This window comes from Diabrotica virgifera, chromosome 9, assembly GCF_917563875.1.
Source record: "Diabrotica virgifera virgifera chromosome 9, PGI_DIABVI_V3a".
Classification (NCBI taxonomy): domain Eukaryota; kingdom Metazoa; phylum Arthropoda; class Insecta; order Coleoptera; family Chrysomelidae; genus Diabrotica; species Diabrotica virgifera.
Genome location: NC_065451.1, coordinates 156,216,595 through 156,237,578, shown reverse-complemented (window position 1 = coordinate 156,237,578; position 20,984 = coordinate 156,216,595). Strand labels below are relative to the sequence as shown.

General features: G+C 32.3%; 2 protein-coding genes across 4 annotated transcripts in view; one reads left to right on the top strand and one right to left on the bottom strand.

Annotated features, from left to right (window-relative positions):
* LOC126891733 (circadian locomoter output cycles protein kaput) overlaps positions 1 to 20,984 on the bottom strand; it is a 248,755-nt gene that overhangs the window by 103,367 nt on the left and 124,404 nt on the right. The gene's annotated exons all lie outside the window — the stretch shown is intronic.
* On the top strand, positions 11,962 to 16,382 carry LOC126891730 (uncharacterized). Its single transcript, XM_050661006.1, has 2 exons — positions 11,962 to 12,370; positions 12,457 to 16,382. The coding sequence occupies exon 2, from the start codon at positions 12,651 to 12,653 to the stop codon at positions 15,123 to 15,125; it is 2,475 nt and encodes an 824-aa protein (XP_050516963.1). The 5' UTR covers positions 11,962 to 12,370; positions 12,457 to 12,650; the 3' UTR covers positions 15,126 to 16,382.

Below are 20,984 nucleotides of genomic sequence, written 5' to 3'. Positions count from 1 at the left end.
GAAGATATGTTAAAGCTTTTAATATCTGAAATTGTATGTTAATTAAATCTATTGTTGTTTAAAATTAAAAGATAATGTGTTTTACAAAATAAAATTATTTTAACTGTAGGTAACTACAAATTGACTGTATCAAATAAAATTAACCTGATCAAAAAATTACAATATGATAAAGTGAGCTGATTAGTAGTAATAACAGAAATAAAATTAAATAAGTGGTGTTGTAGAAGAAGTTTTAAATTTTGAAAAGGAATATTATTATATCAAGAAATTTATATGTCCACAGCATGTGTATTGATGGTTGTATAGGTAGTAGGGAAAGTATTGTTTGGATGTAGGTGAAAATTAAAAAATTTTATATAGATTGGAGTTAGGATAAAGTCAATCTGATAGTAGAAAATGTGATTCAGGAATGCAATTATTATGGAAAAATTTTAATGAAATTGAGAAAATTCTTGTGACAAACTGGTGAATATGTAATTGATAATAAATAATTTTAGGGAAAACAGGTTGCCCAGTTGATACAAACTAAAATTTAATTAGTATAGAAAACAATAGGTGTAATGAATGAAATAGAATTAATAAAACAAAATTAAGAGAATGAATATTGTTATAATTTGATTAAAGAATGACTGAGTTTAACTGTGATTAAAGAAATAAAGTGATGAAATGTTAGATGTGAAGATAAAAAATATATTTGGAAAAGGTCAAAGACAAAAAGCAAAGGAGTGTGATGTAGGGTCAAGCATAGGTGAAATGAGTGAAAGAGAAAGATTGGAGAGTTGGGTATGAGGGTTGAACTGAATGAAGAAAAGAAATGAAAGAAGTGTGAAAAGAGGGTATGGTAAATTAATTAGGTTTTGATTAAGAGGAGTTTATGTGGTTAGTAATGATTAGTATGTGTAAGGAGTTTGGAGCCAGTAAGGGAACGAAGAAGATAGTTGACAGTGGGTAAATAGGATGAAGAAGATAGCAGATAGGATAGGAAAAGGGAAGGTATAACAAAGTAATAGGAATTATGAAAATAATTGACGGTGAATGGGGACAAAATTGCGGTTAAGGGATGTTTGTCGGTTAACACAATTGGGACTTTTCTTTAGGTCTTTGACAATTTCCAAATCCTCGTATAAGTCTAAACGGAGTGTATTTTTTTGTTGAATGTTGTGTATCAACTGGACCCCATCAGGAATCTTAAGTTCGTGTTTATTCACTTTTAAATGGTGTGAAAAAGCTGAAGTGGTATCTCTCTTACTGTGTTCTGCCGATCGGGTGGAAAGAGATCTATAAGTTCTACCAATGTAGGTAGCATCGCAGTCTGAACAAGAGAGTCTGTATACCCCACTACGGCTCATGTAATGGATAGGGTCTTTGGTGTTAGTTAAGCTTTTATTGAGGGTGTTATTGACTTTAAATGAGATTTTGATGTTATCACAAGAATTAGAAATGATTTGTTTGACTCTTTCAGATAATTTGGAGTTATTAAACGGTAAGGAGGCATAAATTGGAGTAGTTGTGGAAGATGATGAGAAAGCGGATTGTTGAAGTAACTTAAGTTCTCTTTTCTGTTGAAGTTTAAGGATGATGTCTGGGTCATAACCATTGTTAACTGCAATTTGTTTGATGATGTTCAGTTCTTTGTTAAATTCAGTTGTAGATAGAGGAATAGAGTTTAATCTATATATAAAGCTACGAAATGCAGAAAGTTTATGTGAAAGAGGATGGTTAGAAGTGGAATGGATAACGTGATCAGTCTGTGTAGGTTTACGGTAGATACCAAAGTTGAAGTGGTCATCTAGTCTGGTAATAGATATGTCCAAGAAGTTAATGGAGTTAGAAGATTCTAGTTCCATGGTAAAAGTGATTTTAGGATGGATTAGATTGATTTTATGAAGTAAGTTGTGAGCTGAGTCGGAGTTACCAGATATGAGGACTAAAATGTCATCTACATAACGAAACCAATGTAATATCTCTGGATTTTTTGTGATATGATTGGATTCTAAATGATCCATAAAGACATCAGCTAAGAAAGGGGATAAGCAACTTCCCATTGCTAAACCATCTGGTTGTTGATAAAAGTTGTTGTTGAAGACAAAGTAATCTTGAGATAGGCAGATTTTGAGAATGTTTATAATAGATGAAGTGGTAGTGGAGGTCACCGAATTATTTAAAAGAAGCGAGTTGACCAGACTAATCGATTCATTTTTTGGGACTGAAGTGAATAAATTGCTAACATCAAAAGACAGCATGACGATATTCGGATTAAGATTGACAAGTTGAAGTTTTTCAACTAATTGGCGAGAATTCAAAACAGTAAACTGTGGGGTGAAGTTAATAAAATTTTTAATAATGTTAAGAATGAATTTGGATAAAATAGAGACTGGAGTATTGATGAAACTGACAACGGGACGAATGGGAATGTCAACCTTGTGTATCTTTGGTAAACCGTATAACCTGGGAGTGAGTGGATTAGACGGAATTTTGGTGTAAGGTGCTTCATATTCAGAGAAGAAATCAGTAAACTCCCACATAACAATGATGTTCGCATCATGTTCTAAGCATATCCTACCAACATTCGTCGAAGTATATCCTTTTTAGTATATGCGTAGTACAAGCATAGCATGTACCATAAAAAACATTCTAAATTTCATGTTCTTTGCATGTGCCTCAAAGAATATTCTTGCGCCGAATATACTGAGCACATTCGGGTACGTAGTATCTCGGAATGTTCGTAAAAGTTTATTCTTAGAATATACCTTAATCGAATATTCTTAGTATATGCGTAAGTATATGCAAAAGTATATACTTAACACATACCTACTTGTATATACTTTTAAAATATCTAAAAAATAATATACTGTATGTACCTACCTATAGGAAGAAGAATAATGTGAGCCTATAGATTATCAACTTCGAATAATTAATAAAATTTATGTATTTTAGTAGGTACTACTGAACTATCTAATTCATTTTTTTTTAAACCTTTTTAATTCTATGGTAAAAAGTTTAAAACTTAATTCTATTGTGAAGAAAAATGAGAAATTCTCGTTTCGTTTTCAGTTGAAATGAATATACCATTTTGATTTTTAGTTTATACCATAAGTAAAATAATTTTCGGGAATCCGGAAACGGCCATTCATTGTCATTCTGACCCTTGCATTGCATTTTATACCTGCACAAGGGAAGGGGGTAGGTAACAAAAGAGCAAAATATGAAAATAGTTTCCAGTACAGTTATGCATTTATGTCTACGCTGTTAGGTAGGACAGGACCAAGTATTTCTAGCTACAAGGACTAAAACATTTTTAAGAACATAAAAAGCAGTTTGAAAATAATAAATTCATATTGGTACTTCAATATTTCCTAAATACCTAGTAAGTAAAAGTATGTATAATGTATATAGATACCTATAAATTTTAGTAATTTACATACATATTATAATATATTTGGCTATTATATAATTATATAAGCAGCATTTTTATTTTGATGTGCACATAATAACTAAATATATTACTTATATTTTATATATAGGCTACTTACCCATATAATATTTATTATACATAGGTACCTATATAACTAACTAAAGTTTATATATTTTATACTTACTTTTTACGTAATACTGTAGAATGTAATATCTACATTCTCATATGCAATTAGAATATGTAAATATAATATATTAGTAGAACCAAAGAATACTAACACACCCTGTGGGTGTGTTAGCATTCTTTGGTAGAACCTATATAGGATGAGATTGGGTGAAAACATACTTCTGAGAAATACAGCACATCCTTGGAATATTCTTCCCATATACTAAAAATATGTGCGATAGTACATTCTAAGTATATACATAGAAGGTATATAGCACTTCCTTGGAATATTCTTCCCATATACTAAAAATATGTGCGATAGTACATTCTAAGTATCCCTAATAGCACACGACGTCCTTTGGACGTCCAAAATAGGTCCATTTTTGGTCCTTACGTCCATGGACTATAAACGGACGTCCTTTGGACGTCTTTCGGAAGGAATAAATATGGACGTCCGACGTTGGACGTCCTTCGGACGGAATAAATATGGACGTCCTTTGGACGTCCGACGTTGAACGTCCTTTGGACGTCCATACTGGACGAAATACGGACGTTTTATGAACGCGTATATATTATATTGGACACATTATACCAATTACGGGATCAAATAGCAAAATAATTCAATAAAATATTAACTTACGCGTTAACTTTACGTTAATGAAATACAGTCAAACCTGTCAGTAACGGCCACTAAAATGAAAGAACTATTGGCCGATATAGAAAGGTGGCCGTTATTGCCAGTTTTTGTAGTCTAGATATACAGTAAAACTTGTGTTACTCGCCACCTGATAAAATCGGCCACCTGTACTAACGGCCAGTTTAAATATTCCCCAAACCAATTATATCTAGACTACAAAAACTGGCAATACCGGTCACCTTTCTATATCGGCCAATAGCTTTTTCATTTTTAGTGGCCGTTACTGACAGGTTTTACTGTAATTGGTTTGGGGAATTTTTAAACTGACCGTTAGTACAGGTGGCCGGTGTTTGCAGGGGGCCGGTAACACAGGTTTTACTGTAGTTTAAATCGAAAAGATTAAATCTTAATTCAAAATTGTATATACAATTATTACAATTATAAACAAACTATATAGTTTAATATCCAAAAAATGTTTTTGATTTTATGTAATGTAATGAAAATCTTATTTGTAAATTATTGGTTACAATGTATAACAATAGGAAATATTCAAGAATAAATAAAATAAAAGTTTAATCCTAACAACACAAAACATTCCAGGAATGTAGGTACTACCGTTCTATTCCGTGAACATCTATCTGATTAAATTATGGGTGGAAAGTTACCACAAGATTCTATGAACATAGTACAATGTCTTCCTGGAGGGGTAAAATTTTCCATTACAAGATTTTAAGAGAGACCATTTATTGTACTGTTCAATTTGCGTTCATTTTCAAATTTGCCGCGCGAGTATCTATGTAGCGTCTCGTGGTCATTGGTCATCACATTTCATTTTCATAACATAACCGATAACCTTAAAATTTAGTAAAAAAGTAAAAATTTTGATTGGAAAAAAATGCATCGATAAGGGGGTGTGGGAAATGGAAATTAGTGGCTTTTTTGCTGTACTGTCTGCTAGTTTTTGCTCTGGGCACTGGCTAGATCTCTTGTTTAAACAATTTTGTAAGTATTATAAAATCCGTTTTCAATTTTCTTTATTCTTTATGAAACGAATCATTTATACATGCATATTATTACCTGTAAATAGGTACCTATTTCTTTTGATTTTTAATTGTAAAGAATAGAAAAATTACCGTTCATTTTAATTTTTTTTAGAATCAGCTGAAAGTGGCCTACAAAAAAAAACCAAGAAGGAAATGTATAGCCTTGTGGCTATGAAAGGCAAAAGAGGGATATAAAAAGTGTATTGGCTAGTTGGAAGAAAGTCCACATTGTCCATGCATAATAAGTTATTACATTATCAACAAATATCAAGAAGATAGCAGGGTCACGAGCATCAACTTCATGAGTTCAAGAATATCGAGGAAATCCAGCTCCTTGATACTACTGGGCAAACTAGAAGATTGAAGAGGACAAATCCTTTTGAACTAGTTTGAGTGATAGGTGATAGTGAAAAACGGAGCATATTGCTTGTGTGCTGTGCCTGTGTATGTTAGAATAGTGCACGATCTTGTTAGATTAGATAAGAGACGCTATGGGGTAAGCTCTTCATTTTAAGAAACAGTAGTAATTTAGGCTAAATTAAAATTGCTCATTGGTCAGTTATGACCAGATTGTTTTTTTATGTTTGGCAAAAAGGACTTAAATCAGAATTGCACATTGATAATGTTTTGATGATTTCTGGACCAGAAAAAAACTGTTGTAGATGTAAACTGTATGTACAGTAGAATCTACTACAGTACTGTAGAAATCATCAAAACATTATCGATGTGCAATTCTGACTTAAGCCCTTTTTCCCAAACATCAGAGAATTGTAATGTACAATAATTCTCCTATCTGCTTTTTCATGAATTTTGTAGGAGACGAAAAACCATTTTTAGGATCATCTGCTTTCACATGTTTTGTAGTAAATAGATAGTTGAATTTACTACAAAACATGTCAAAAAATATATGAAAACAGGAGGTGACTATAAAAAAAGTTTTTAGTCTCTCTTACAAAACTCATGAAAAAACAAATCGGAGGTATGTCATATCAGTGACTAAGAATGTCTAAAAAATATACTTTGATGTCCCAAGAACCAAATATAACCTACAGTCCATCTAATTTACTTACTGTTGCACGTCATTATCTACGCCAGAGATCTAAGTTGACATAGTTGCCAAAGTATAAAAAGATCCTGAATCCATTTTAAATCAAATATGTCACATAATTATTGTAAACGTGGATTATACAACAAAACAAATTAATATTCAATGTAAATAAGTAAAAACTTAAGAAATAGAGAACAAGAATTAAGTTATAATCTTTTAAGATTTGCAGTGCAAGAGTTTTTGCACTGCATTGTTAATAATTAAAAAACGGCTCCGAACTCTTGGCAAAAAGCCGGTAGGTTTCTTTGTATAAGTATGTCTACAATAACAACTAAAAAAGTTGTCAGATACCTCGATTATTCCAAGTCGTTATAAAATTAGGTGAAATTTATATTTTTATAGTAGAGGATCTTTTTATAGTAAAGTAAATAATAAAAACAGTAAATATAATAAATAAAACAGATACTTATAGTAAAGAATATAAACAAATATGAAGTGTCATCACCGTAACTGTCAAATAAATGTTACCAATTTATTCTAAAATGTCACCTTCGTTCGATTACAGTTACAGTGTGATCCGAACAAATCTGCTTCATAAAAACGCTTTATAATCCATTTATACAAATTAAATGAAACATATTATTGTGTATTTCTTTAGGTTAACATTAATAGAAATCTTCAAATATTATTTCTACGCGTATATAATAAAATATGTCTAGTGGCTGTAATTCCAGTGTACTCGGCAAAGTGATTCTAAAAAAGAACACACCTACCGCCTAAATATTTCATGTTGGTATCATGCAACCTCACAGGCTACGACGCGGATGACGCGCAACAGTTAGTAAATTAGACGAAGTATGTAGATATATACAGGGTGTAACAAAAATACAGGTCATAAATTTAATCACATATTCTGGGACCAAAAATAGTTTGATTGGACCTAACTTACCTTAGTACAAATGTGCACACAAGAAAAGTTACAGCCCTTTGAAGTTATATATATATAATAGCACCAAGGGTCTTAGAGGCCCATGGCTTGAAAAGTTTGTTTTTTTTCTTCATTTTCACGTTTCTTTATGTACTGAGATCTTCTCTGGCTTGATATGTGATTTTTCTCCATTCCTTCCTGTTATTCATTTTTCTTTTCTGACCCTGTAGCACCATTCTTTCCAAATCTTTTTCGACCTCTTGCTTCCATCTATTTTTCGGCCTTCCTCTTCTCTTTCTTGAAGCTGTAGTGTAGTTTAGTACCATTTTTGGAGTCCTCGTGTTTGGCATCCTTTCAATGTGACCTCGCCATCTAAGTCTCTGTGCCTTTATCATTCATTTGAAGTTACAAGATGAAGTGATTTTTTCCAATATATCGAAAACTATTAGAGATTTTTATTGAAAATGGACATGTGGCATTATTATGGCAGCAGTATCTTACGAAAAAACTATAGTAAAATTTGGACACCCCATAAAAATTTTATGGGGGTTTTGTTCCTTTAAACCCCCCCAAACTTTTGTGCACGTTTCAATTTAATTATTATTGTAGTACCATTTAAACACAACGTTTTAAAAACTTTTTTGCCTCTTATTGCTTTTTCGAAAAGTCAATTTTTATCGAAATATTTTGAATATTTGTCAAATCCACCACATATTTGTATATGGTTAAGTACGATTATGGAGACTTGGTAATAATATGCAGACTTATTTATGCTTTACATTTTTAGGGATATTTTGAACCATATTAAAAAAAACCAGATCTCGATAAAATGTGCCTTATCGAAAAAATATACAAAGAGGCAAAAAAGTTTTAAAAACATTCTGTTTAACTAATGGTACCTCAGTAATAGTTTAATTGGAACGTACACAAACATTTGGGGGGTTTAAAGGAACAAAACCCCCATAAAATTTTTATGTAGACATGTTAAAAAAGAAGTCGCAACTCGATAAAAACTGCCTTATCTGAAAAATACTAAGAAACAAAAATATTGAATTTAACTAATGGTACCACAATAATAAAATTGAATTGGAACATACACAAAAGTTTGGGAGGATCTAAGGGATCAAAACCCCCATCAAATTTTTATGGGGTGCACAAATTTCACCATAATTTTTCTTTAAGATATTCCTGCCATAATACTGCCACATGTCCATTTTCAATAAAAAATCGCTAATAGTTTTCGATATAATCGAAAAAATCGATTTTCATTTTGTAATTTCAAAGGGCTGTAACTTTTTTTATGTGCATATTTGTACTAAGGTAAGTTAGGTTCATTCAAACTATTTTTGGTCCCAGAATATGTGATTTAATTTATGACGTGTATTTTTGTTACACCCTGTATATACAGCCGATTACGCACCACCTTAAAAATTGGGCATTTTTGATGTCTCGAATTTCCTAAACCTGTTGTTGCATCTAAGTGATTTTTTTATAATATTCTAGCCTAGGCCCTAGGCTATAGGTTAAGTACCTCCTTATGCTTGTCATGCACGGGGAGCTATACTGTAATATATATTATATCACATCGCACTCTATAGTAATGAGTGAGCCTGCACATATGGAACCATTTGTTTTCTGTCTGCAGGCTCACTCATTACTATAGAGAGCGATATGATATAATGTTCATATATTACAGCATAGCTCCCTGTGCATGACAAGCTTAAGGAGGTAACCTATAGCCTAGGCTATAATATTATAAAAAAATCACTTAGATGAAACAACAGGTTTAGGAAATACGAGACATAAAAAATACCCCATATTTAAGGTGGTGCGTTAATTTCTTGGAGAAGTGTATTGTAATTTAATGTAAATAATGTAATATCCAATAATTGTAATTTAATATAAGATGTAATATAAGTTCCTTAAAAAATATATTTTTTATTTCCCACGACATTAGATGGATGTTCGGCAGCAAGACATTGGACCAAACTGGGACGTCCTATGAAGGCCCAATTGACGTCCACCGAACGTCCCTTCGGATGTTAAGTGGACCTCCATTGGGCGTTTGGTAACGTGGCATTTGGACCAAAATTGGACGTCCTGTTAAGGTCCAATTCACGTCCCCTAGAACGTCCGGTTAAGGTCCAATTTACTTCCGATTAAGGTCCAATTTACGTCCGATTAAGGTCCCATTTACGTCCGATTAAGGTCCAATTTACGTCCTATTAAGGTCCAATTTACGTCCGATTAAGGTCCAATTTACGTCCGATTAAGGTCCAATTTACGTCCGATTAAGGTCCAATTTACGTCCGATTAAGGTCCCATTTACGTCCGATTAAGGTCCAATTTACGTCCTATTAAAGTCCAATTTACGTCCTGTTAAGGTCCAATTTACGCCCGATTAAGGTCCCATTTACGTCCCATTAAGGTCCAATTTACGTCCTATTAAGGTCCAATTTACGTCCGATTAAGGTCCAATTTACGTCCGATTAAGGTCCAATTTATGTCCGATTAAGGTCCAATTTACGTCCGATTAAGGTCCAATTTATGTCCGATTAAGGTCCAATTTACGTCCGATTAAGGTCCAATTTACGTCCCCTAGGACGTCCGATCAAGGTCCAAATTACGTCCGATTAAGGTCCAATATACGTCCCCTCGGACCTTAGATGGACGTCCAATGGACGTTCGGTAGCGCGACATTTGGACCAAAATAGGACGTATAAAGGACGTTCCTCGGACGAAAACGGACGTCCAATGGACGTCCCTAAAGTCCGTGAAGGACGTCCAATGGACGTCCATTGGACGTCCTTGTGCTATTAGGGATATAACTAGAAGGTATATAGCACTTCCTTGGAATATTCTTCCCATATACTAAAATATGTGCGATAGTACATTCTAAGTATATAAATAGAAGGTTTATAGCACCTCCTTAGAATCTTCTAAAAAGTATGTTCTTGGTATATACTGAAAAGAAGTGCGGTAGTACATTCTAAGTATATACATAGAACGTTTAAGTACTGTAATGTAGTATATACTCAGTATATGCTCTGCACATTCGCAATGGTAATTACGCATATTCTAAGTATATACTTTTTCTGAAAAGTATGTTCTATGAATCTACTAAGAACATGAAATTGTTATGTGGGCTGTTTAAGATTGTTTTTCATTTTTGAAACAAAAGATTTTGAAGGATCAACAGGGAGAAGATTAAAATTATTGTTATTTAGGAAAGATGTGACTTTGTCGATGTATAGTTGTTGGTCTAAAATAACAAGGCAGTTACCCTTATCTGCTTTACTAAAAATGAGGTGTTGGTTTTTGATTTTATTTTTAATAGATTTGAGTGTGGATAGAAGGGATTTAGACTTGTTAAATGAAAAATTGGGAAAAGATGAAGATGACGTGGAAGTAGAAGAGGGATTGATGTTGGAAATAGAAGAATTGTTATTAGAGAGAAGTTTAGTTTTGAATTTGTTGATAGTTTGGATGCAAGAGTTTCTGATTGATGTTTTTTGTGTAAGTGACCTACAACATCATCTACAGTGTAAGAACCTACATTGGTAGAACTTATAGATCTCTTTCCACCCGATCGGCAGAACACAGTAAGAGAGATACCACTTCAGCTTTTTCACACCATTTAAAAGTGAATAAACACGAACTTAAGATTCCTGATGGGGTCCAGTTGATACACAACATTCAACAAAAAAATACACTCCGTTTAGACTTATACGAGGATTTGGAAATTGTCAAAGACCTAAAGAAAAGTCCCAATTGTGTTAACCGACAAACATCCCTTAACCGCAATTTTGTCCCCATTCACCGTCAATTATTTTCATAATTCCTATTACTTTGTTATACCTTCCCTTTTCCTATCCTATCTGCTATCTTCTTCATCCTATTTACCCACTGTCAACTATCTTCTTCGTTCCCTTACTGGCTCCAAACTCCTTACACATACTAATCATTACTAACCACATAAACTCCTCTTAATCAAAACCTAATTAATTTACCATACCCTCTTTTCACACTTCTTTCATTTCTTTTCTTCATTCAGTTCAACCCTCATACCCAACTCTCCAATCTTTCTCTTTCACTCATTTCACCTATGCTTGACCCTACATCACACTCCTTTGCTTTTTGTCTTTGACCTTTTCCAAATATATTTTTTATCTTCACATCTAACATTTCATCACTTTATTTCTTTAATCACAGTTAAACTCAGTCATTCTTTAATCAAATTATAACAATATTCATTCTCTTAATTTTGTTTTATTAATTCTATTTCATTCATTACACCTATTGTTTTCTATACTAATTAAATTTTAGTTTGTATCAACTGGGCAACCTGTTTTCCCTAAAATTATTTATTATCAATTACATATTCACCAGTTTGTCACAAGAATTTTCTCAATTTCATTAAAATTTTTCCATAATAATTGCATTCCTGAATCACATTTTCTACTATCAGATTGACTTTATCCTAACTCCAATCTATATAAAATTTTTTAATTTTCACCTACATCCAAACAATACTTTCCCTACTACCTATACAACCATCAATACACATGCTGTGGACATATAAATTTCTTGATATAATAATATTCCTTTTCAAAATTTAAAACTTCTTCTACAACACCACTTATTTAATTTTATTTCTGTTATTACTACTAATCAGCTCACTTTATCATATTGTAATTTTTTGATCAGGTTAATTTTATTTGATACAGTCAATTTGTAGTTACCTACAGTTAAAATAATTTTATTTTGTAAAACACATTATCTTTTAATTTTAAACAACAATAGATTTAATTAACATACAATTTCAGATATTAAAAGCTTTAACATATCTTCTTCTGGATCATGACTTTGTTTTTTAAAATTCCTAGAAAATCGACTACCTTCTTCCTTAACTGTCAATGTCACATCAAGCATTTCCTTACATAGCTTTGACACTTAGTAGTCATCGTTGACCGAAGATGGTTGATTGGGTCCTCGGGTAGAGTTTCACCATGTTCCCAGAGGTTTAATCCTTTAACATCGGCGTTTAGCCATTTTAAATTTATTTCAACATAATGTAGATTTATTTATAATCACAACCATTGTTTGGTTCTGGGGCTATTTTGCAAGTATTCAAGTAAGTAATCATAACCACATTTTTTAACTTTCACAATTTCAACCATCTTTTTAATTTTAATAGTGGGATTACTTATTTGATTTTAGATCACTGATGATGGACCGATAGGTTTGAAAACGTTCTGATGAACTCATTTTATTGAATCCATTGGGATTCTAAAAATTTTTAGTAAATATACCTTTTACATAGAAGTGGTTTTTACTTCATGTTCCAGTTTGTTTAACTATAAGGTATACAGCCAATCCAGGGAACTACCCCTTTTTAGTTTATATATGACAGTATGGTCAACTTGGCTCTACAATACTTGCGATTAGCCACACAACGGAGCAACATAAAGCTGGACATATGGTTCATATCCAGATGTTTACATAATAAAGTCTTCCCAACATTCTGTAGAGTTAGAACTTCCAATAATGTACATCCCAACATCAGGAACGCTATGCAGACTAAACTCATGAAGAAAGAGATTTGTAAACATTATAGCAAACTGAACTACATTGACTGTAAGCTAAAGGTAACATATGATTCTCTACTCGAAACTTTACATTATATTAATCTTAATACTCTCTTGTCTGACGTTCAGGATAAGGTAGATCGTTCACATTCAGTTAAATTCAACCGAGTCAATAATAAATTACAACATTTAGTTAACAATAAGATTAGACTTGATCAACAAAAAGCTTCCCATAACAAAAGTTTTTCCAATTTTCGATTCCATCCAAGAATCAAAAATCTCTCAAATGTCCAATTTTCAGATGACGAATTAAAACTCTTAAACCTCGGTCTTAAACACTCCATTCCCACCAATCTATCTATCAGAGATCTTGAGAGTCTTTCCATAGAGACCGACACTGTTATTCAAAATCTTTCCATTTCACTTACACAAAAAACATCAATCAGAAACTCTTGCATCCAAACTATCAACAAATTCAAAACTAAACTTCTCTCTAATAACAATTCTTCTATTTCCAACATCAATTCCTCTTCTACTTCCACGTCATCTTCATCTTTTCCCAATTTTTCATTTAACAAGTCTAAATCCCTTCTATCCACACTCAAATCTATTAAAAATAAAATCAAAAACCAACACCTCATTTTTAGTAAAGCAGATAAGGGTAACTGCCTTGTTATTTTAGACCAACAACTATACATCGACAAAGTCACATCTTTCCTAAATAACAATAATTTTAATCTTCTCCCTGTTGATCCTTCAAAATCTTTTGTTTCAAAAATGAAAAACAATCTTAAACAGTTTACTGATTTCTTCTCTGAATATGAAGCACCTTACACCAAAATTCCGTCTAATCCACTCACTCCCAGGTTATACGGTTTACCAAAGATACACAAGGTTGACATTCCCATTCGTCCCGTTGTCAGTTTCATCAATACTCCAGTCTCTATTTTATCCAAATTCATTCTTAACATTATTAAAAATTTTATTAACTTCACCCCACAGTTTACTGTTTTGAATTCTCGCCAATTAGTTGAAAAACTTCAACTTGTCAATCTTAATCCGAATATCGTCATGCTGTCTTTTGATGTTAGCAATTTATTCACTTCAGTCCCAAAAAATGAATCGATTAGTCTGGTCAACTCGCTTCTTTTAAATAATTCGGTGACCTCCACTACCACTTCATCTATTATAAACATTCTCAAAATCTGCCTATCTCAAGATTACTTTGTCTTCAACAACAACTTTTATCAACAACCAGATGGTTTAGCAATGGGAAGTTGCTTATCCCCTTTCTTAGCTGATGTCTTTATGGATCATTTAGAATCCAATCATATCACAAAAAATCCAGAGATATTACATTGGTTTCGTTATGTAGATGACATTTTAGTCCTCATATCTGGTAACTCCGACTCAGCTCACAACTTACTTCATAAAATCAATCTAATCCATCCTAAAATCACTTTTACCATGGAACTAGAATCTTCTAACTCCATTAACTTCTTGGACATATCTATTACCAGACTAGATGACCACTTCAACTTTGGTATCTACCGTAAACCTACACAGACTGATCACGTTATCCATTCCACTTCTAACCATCCTCTTTCACATAAACTTTCTGCATTTCGTAGCTTTATATATAGATTAAACTCTATTCCTCTATCTACAACTGAATTTAACAAAGAACTGAACATCATCAAACAAATTGCAGTTAACAATGGTTATGACCCAGACATCATCCTTAAACTTCAACAGAAACGAGAACTTAAGTTACTTCAACAATCCGCTTTCTCATCATCTTCCACAACTACTCCAATTTATGCCTCCTTACCGTTTAATAACTCCAAATTATCTGAAAGAGTCAAACAAATCATTTCTAATTCTTGTGATAACATCAAAATCTCATTTAAAGTCAATAACACCCTCAATAAAAGCTTAACTAACACCAAAGACCCTATCCATTACATGAGCCGTAGTGGGGTATACAGACTCTCTTGTTCAGACTGCGATGCTACCTACATTGGTAGAACTTATAGATCTCTTTCCACCCGATCGGCAGAACACAGTAAGAGAGATACCACTTCAGCTTTTTCACACCATTTAAAAGTGAATAAACACGAACTTAAGATTCCTGATGGGGTCCAGTTGATACACAACATTCAACAAAAAAATACACTCCGTTTAGACTTATACGAGGATTTGGAAATTGTCAAAGACCTAAAGAAAAGTCCCAATTGTGTTAACCGACAAACATCCCTTAACCGCAATTTTGTCCCCATTCACCGTCAATTATTTTCATAATTCCTATTACTTTGTTATACCTTCCCTTTTCCTATCCTATCTGCTATCTTCTTCATCCTATTTACCCACTGTCAACTATCTTCTTCGTTCCCTTACTGGCTCCAAACTCCTTACACATACTAATCATTACTAACCACATAAACTCCTCTTAATCAAAACCTAATTAATTTACCATACCCTCTTTTCACACTTCTTTCATTTCTTTTCTTCATTCAGTTCAACCCTCATACCCAACTCTCCAATCTTTCTCTTTCACTCATTTCACCTATGCTTGACCCTACATCACACTCCTTTGCTTTTTGTCTTTGACCTTTTCCAAATATATTTTTTATCTTCACATCTAACATTTCATCACTTTATTTCTTTAATCACAGTTAAACTCAGTCATTCTTTAATCAAATTATAACAATATTCATTCTCTTAATTTTGTTTTATTAATTCTATTTCATTCATTACACCTATTGTTTTCTATACTAATTAAATTTTAGTTTGTATCAACTGGGCAACCTGTTTTCCCTAAAATTATTTATTATCAATTACATATTCACCAGTTTGTCACAAGAATTTTCTCAATTTCATTAAAATTTTTCCATAATAATTGCATTCCTGAATCACATTTTCTACTATCAGATTGACTTTATCCTAACTCCAATCTATATAAAATTTTTTAATTTTCACCTACATCCAAACAATACTTTCCCTACTACCTATACAACCATCAATACACATGCTGTGGACATATAAATTTCTTGATATAATAATATTCCTTTTCAAAATTTAAAACTTCTTCTACAACACCACTTATTTAATTTTATTTCTGTTATTACTACTAATCAGCTCACTTTATCATATTGTAATTTTTTGATCAGGTTAATTTTATTTGATACAGTCAATTTGTAGTTACCTACAGTTAAAATAATTTTATTTTGTAAAACACATTATCTTTTAATTTTAAACAACAATAGATTTAATTAACATACAATTTCAGATATTAAAAGCTTTAACATATCTTCTTCTGGATCATGACTTTGTTTTTTAAAATTCCTAGAAAATCGACTACCTTCTTCCTTAACTGTCAATGTCACATCAAGCATTTCCTTACATAGCTTTGACACTTAGTAGTCATCGTTGACCGAAGATGGTTGATTGGGTCCTCGGGTAGAGTTTCACCATGTTCCCAGAGGTTTAATCCTTTAACATCGGCGTTTAGCCATTTTAAATTTATTTCAACATAATGTAGATTTATTTATAATCACAACCATTGTTTGGTTCTGGGGCTATTTTGCAAGTATTCAAGTAAGTAATCATAACCACATTTTTTAACTTTCACAATTTCAACCATCTTTTTAATTTTAATAGTGGGATTACTTATTTGATTTTAGATCACTGATGATGGACCGATAGGTTTGAAAACGTTCTGATGAACTCATTTTATTGAATCCATTGGGATTCTAAAAATTTTTAGTAAATATACCTTTTACATAGAAGTGGTTTTTACTTCATGTTCCAGTTTGTTTAAATAGAGTTTTCTTTCAACTGACCGAATTGCCGTTATTCAAACATTACTATGTTAATATATACATAATCGAAGAAAAACTTAGCCACCAGAAGTTTGCAGATGATGTTGTGCTAATAGCTGCTAATATCTTTCCTCGCTAGAAGGGGGATTGAAAATAAATATATCTACAACCTAGAGGATGAATGATGACAAACCTTGTAGTCAGCGACGATATATACGTAGGAATAAGATCTATCGACCAGGTAATGGCCTATAAATACCTATAGTCCGTCCCACCTTGACTTTACAGTATAATAAACATAGGCAATGCAGTCCTTATGAGAGTTTTTAGCGCAATGATGCCGATTTTATCAAAAATAGTTTGTAATCGAACATTAAAGAGATTAAATTAACACTATTTTAGAAAGACAATCTACAATTTTAGGATTCATATACCTTTAAGTTTATTTGATATACTATAGTTATTACGCATATGAATTCTAAAATTGTAGATTTCCTTTATAAAATAGTTTTAATTTAATCCCTCTAATCTTCGACTACAAACTATTTTTGATAAAATCGGCATCATAGCGCTAAAAACTCTCATAAGGACTGCATTCTGTAAAGTCAAGGTGGGACGGACTATAGATAACAAGATTCGCATAGGAAAAGATAACCAGACCGTTGAGCTTCTAGTCCAAGTAATGAAGCTTAAAATAGGACAAAACCTCTCAATTTTTACAGAAAATTTGAGAATAAGTAGTGGATAGTCCAAGGATCAAAATCCATATGATGCCGAAAAGCGCTTTTACCATGAGGCTGGTTGCCACCCCATCTCTGGACTGGTAATTTTTTATTATATTTTGTCCGCAAAAGGTGGTAAAAACATTCATTCTAAGCGAAAAACGTTCTATACATTTTTTTGATAAAATTAATAGTTTTCGATTTATTCGCTATCGAAAGTGTTAGTTTTATACCGAAAAAAATCAATGATTTTAATAAGTTTTCTGATAATAACTCCAAAAGTTTTCGTTTTATCAAAACAATTTTACTTAACAAAAATGTACCTTTTAAAAAAATAAACAAAACCGTTTTTTTTAATTTTCTTTAAAACCAATAGTTATCCAGCTATACTTTATTATATGTTAGCTGTTCTTCGTCAAATGCTAAATATTATAGTTTTAAAGTCAAAAGACGGGAAAACTATGCATTTTTAGAGGATAACTTGTTTAAACTAATTAAAATATTTAAAAATATCTATCTCCAGAAATAAAAAAATAGTCTCTAGCTAAAAAATTATGTGACTTATAATGAAAAGAATGTCAGTCCCTATTTTTTTTTTCAGCGAAAAAGTGATCGTAAGCAACTTCCTAATCACCACCCTAACTAAAATTAGTCATTGACCTTATTTGGACTTTTTATTTATATATTATTAATAGGTTCCAGAAGTTTGACCGGCTTAGAATGATTAGTTTAAAAAAAATGGAGTTAAAAGCAAATAACGATTTTTTGTAGTTTGGAAAAAATGGCCGCCTTTCCTTCAGAATAGAAAGATTAGCATCAGAGATACGAAAAAATGTTTAAATATGAAAATTGTAGCTTATTTAACTCCCAAGAACCTGGTTTGCAAAATTGTTTTCTGCGGCAAAAATTGAGTGAGATATTGACAATTAAAACTTGTAATAACATGCAAAAACCACATTTACCAACCCTTTCAAAATCACCTCTTTTTGCGACTGAGGATTTTAAAAGATTTAATATTTATAAGCTTATAATAGATCTTGTAAAAACCTACAAAATTGTTTTTCACCAAACTTTCTAAGATAAAAAATAAAAAAGTTACGGTTAAAAAATCAATATATTTTTTTTTGAAAAAAAAAAAGAGAAATCCAATTGGAAGCATAATAATGTAAGTTAGCGGTGTTTTTAGTCATTGGACTTATTTATTCTTCTTTATTTATGTATTATTAATGTATTCTAGAAGTTTGACTGGCTTAGACTGATTAGTTTTTAAAAAACTGGAGTTAAAAGCGAATAACGAATTTTTGTAGTTTGTTAAAAAATGGCATTTTCTTCAGAATAGAAAGTTTAGCATGTTTAAATGTTTAGCAAAAATGTTTAAATGAAATTGTAGGTTATTTAATTCCCAAGAACATGGTTTGAAAAAAAATTTTCTAGGGCAAAAATTGAGTGAATCGTAAATGAGTGTTATCGAAAAACATTGATTTTTTCGATATAAAACTAACATTTTCGATAGCGAATAAATCGAAAATTATAAAAAAATATATAGAACATTTTTTGCCTAGAATGACTGTTTTTATTAACTTTTGCGGTCAAAATATAATAAAAAATTCCACCCACGAGACGGGGTGGCAACCACCCCCATGGTAAAAGCGCTCATAGGCATCATATAGATTTTGATCCATGGACTATCCACTATTTATTCTCAAATTTTCAACCAAATTGATCCATTCTGTAAAAATTGCGAGGTGAGAAGCTTCGGTTCCTGGACTATTCTCCGTCGTATAATATAATGTATCCATTTACCGTAGGTATATGGGCAGCTTTCAGCGAGTTAAACCACATTTTTACATCGTCCGATATACTAAAATGTCTTAAAAAGAAAAACCTTCAGTGTGTTTTGCTAGTGTGAGCGAAAACGTTGACCATGACAAGGATAACAGATCAAAAAATCCGTGTGGCTCAAAGGGCGATTGAGCGTGTTATGTTGGGCGTTTCACTGTGACATAAGATCCCAAACCACCAGCTACCATGTAGCTAAGGAGTGGCTGATACTGTAGAGAGAATAGCAACACTGAAATGGAACTGGGCAGGTCCCGTGGCTCGAATTTTGCCCACTAACACTGATGTTCTGGTTGGAACCAAATTTGTCATTATTTTTGTTTTAGAAGATGTATTTAAACATACATTTACTGTATCCACAACGAGTTCCAAGCGAATACTGGAATGAAGACCAAGAGATGATGCCTACTGAAGTAGAGGTCGTCCATCAACATGTTGGATAACGATCTAAAACGTTGTCATAGTAATTTGATGTAAGAGCCACAAGATGGAAGCAGATGGAAAATTAAGATAGAATGGAGTTGTATAAATTAATTTTCAACGTTAAGGCTAATCTGAAATGTTTTTAAATGTTATAGGACAAACCAATGAACTCTCATCGGTGTAACCACCCTGTATCATATTACGCCAGTCAATGAGAACAAGAATAGGATATTACCCCCGAATTCTATCCTACTGCATGGATTTTAATGAAATTTTGGAAATAGCCTCTACTTATCTCCTAATTCAATATACTCTATATACAGTATGCGGCAAAATAAACAGTACTAAAATGACTATTGAAAGGTTTATGATTATTTATATATCTAGTATATATGCTACAGCCATGCAAACTTTATTTACGACGACGAACATTCCCGATAAAGCAGATGTTAAAGATGCCCTCTGGTCAGTGGCAGAGGGAAAATGAGAAAATTGGCCCCCTATCAAGGTAAAAAAAAAATTGTTCAAACATAAAAATATATTAGCTGGCATGAAAACCGAAACCACAGGAAGACAAATTCAACCCAATAACAAGCTAGTTAGAAAAATTAAGGGAACTTAATGCCTATAAGTTCTTATTTATGTCTTTTAAGCAATCTGAGTTTATGTTTTTTATGCCTTTTGGTTGGCTTTTCATTGGAAGTTCCCCCTATGGCAAATTTACTCTCTCAAGGTAAATTTCTAGATCCGCCGCTGTCTCTGACACCAGGGGCGGCCCGTCGGGGTAGGCAAGGTAGGCGCCGCCTACCCTCTTCAAATGTAGTACAATAATATAAATTATTAATATAAATTACTTATTTCAAAATTGTAATTTATAAATTTTGACACACTACCTACAATAAAATAGCAAAAATTATCCAAATTATTTTTAAAAATATCCAAAAAATTTTCTCCGTAGTTATAATTATTGTACGCTCCTTGTAGTATCAGTAGTACTGTATAAGATTCTATATTCTTCCTGGGTCAGGCACTTGAAAACGTAGCCTGAAATAGAACAACGCCAATACCGAATTGACGTGCGATCTCTCTCTATTTACGCGAGCAGGCCTGCTACAGGTCTGCTGGTAACGACCGTATTCTACGATTTTGAAAGGGGGCGAATAGGCAGAGAGTCTTATAGCCGGACCTACAAAATTTTATCAGTTGCTTCTCTTGTGTCTTGTGAAACTGTTTTAAATAATTGTTTTTGATTTTGGCTGTTATTAGTAGGTTAAGTATTGAATAAAACTAGGTAGGACAATTTAAATTTGTTTATGAAAACTGAATAATAAACAGGTAAATTTTATATTAATTTA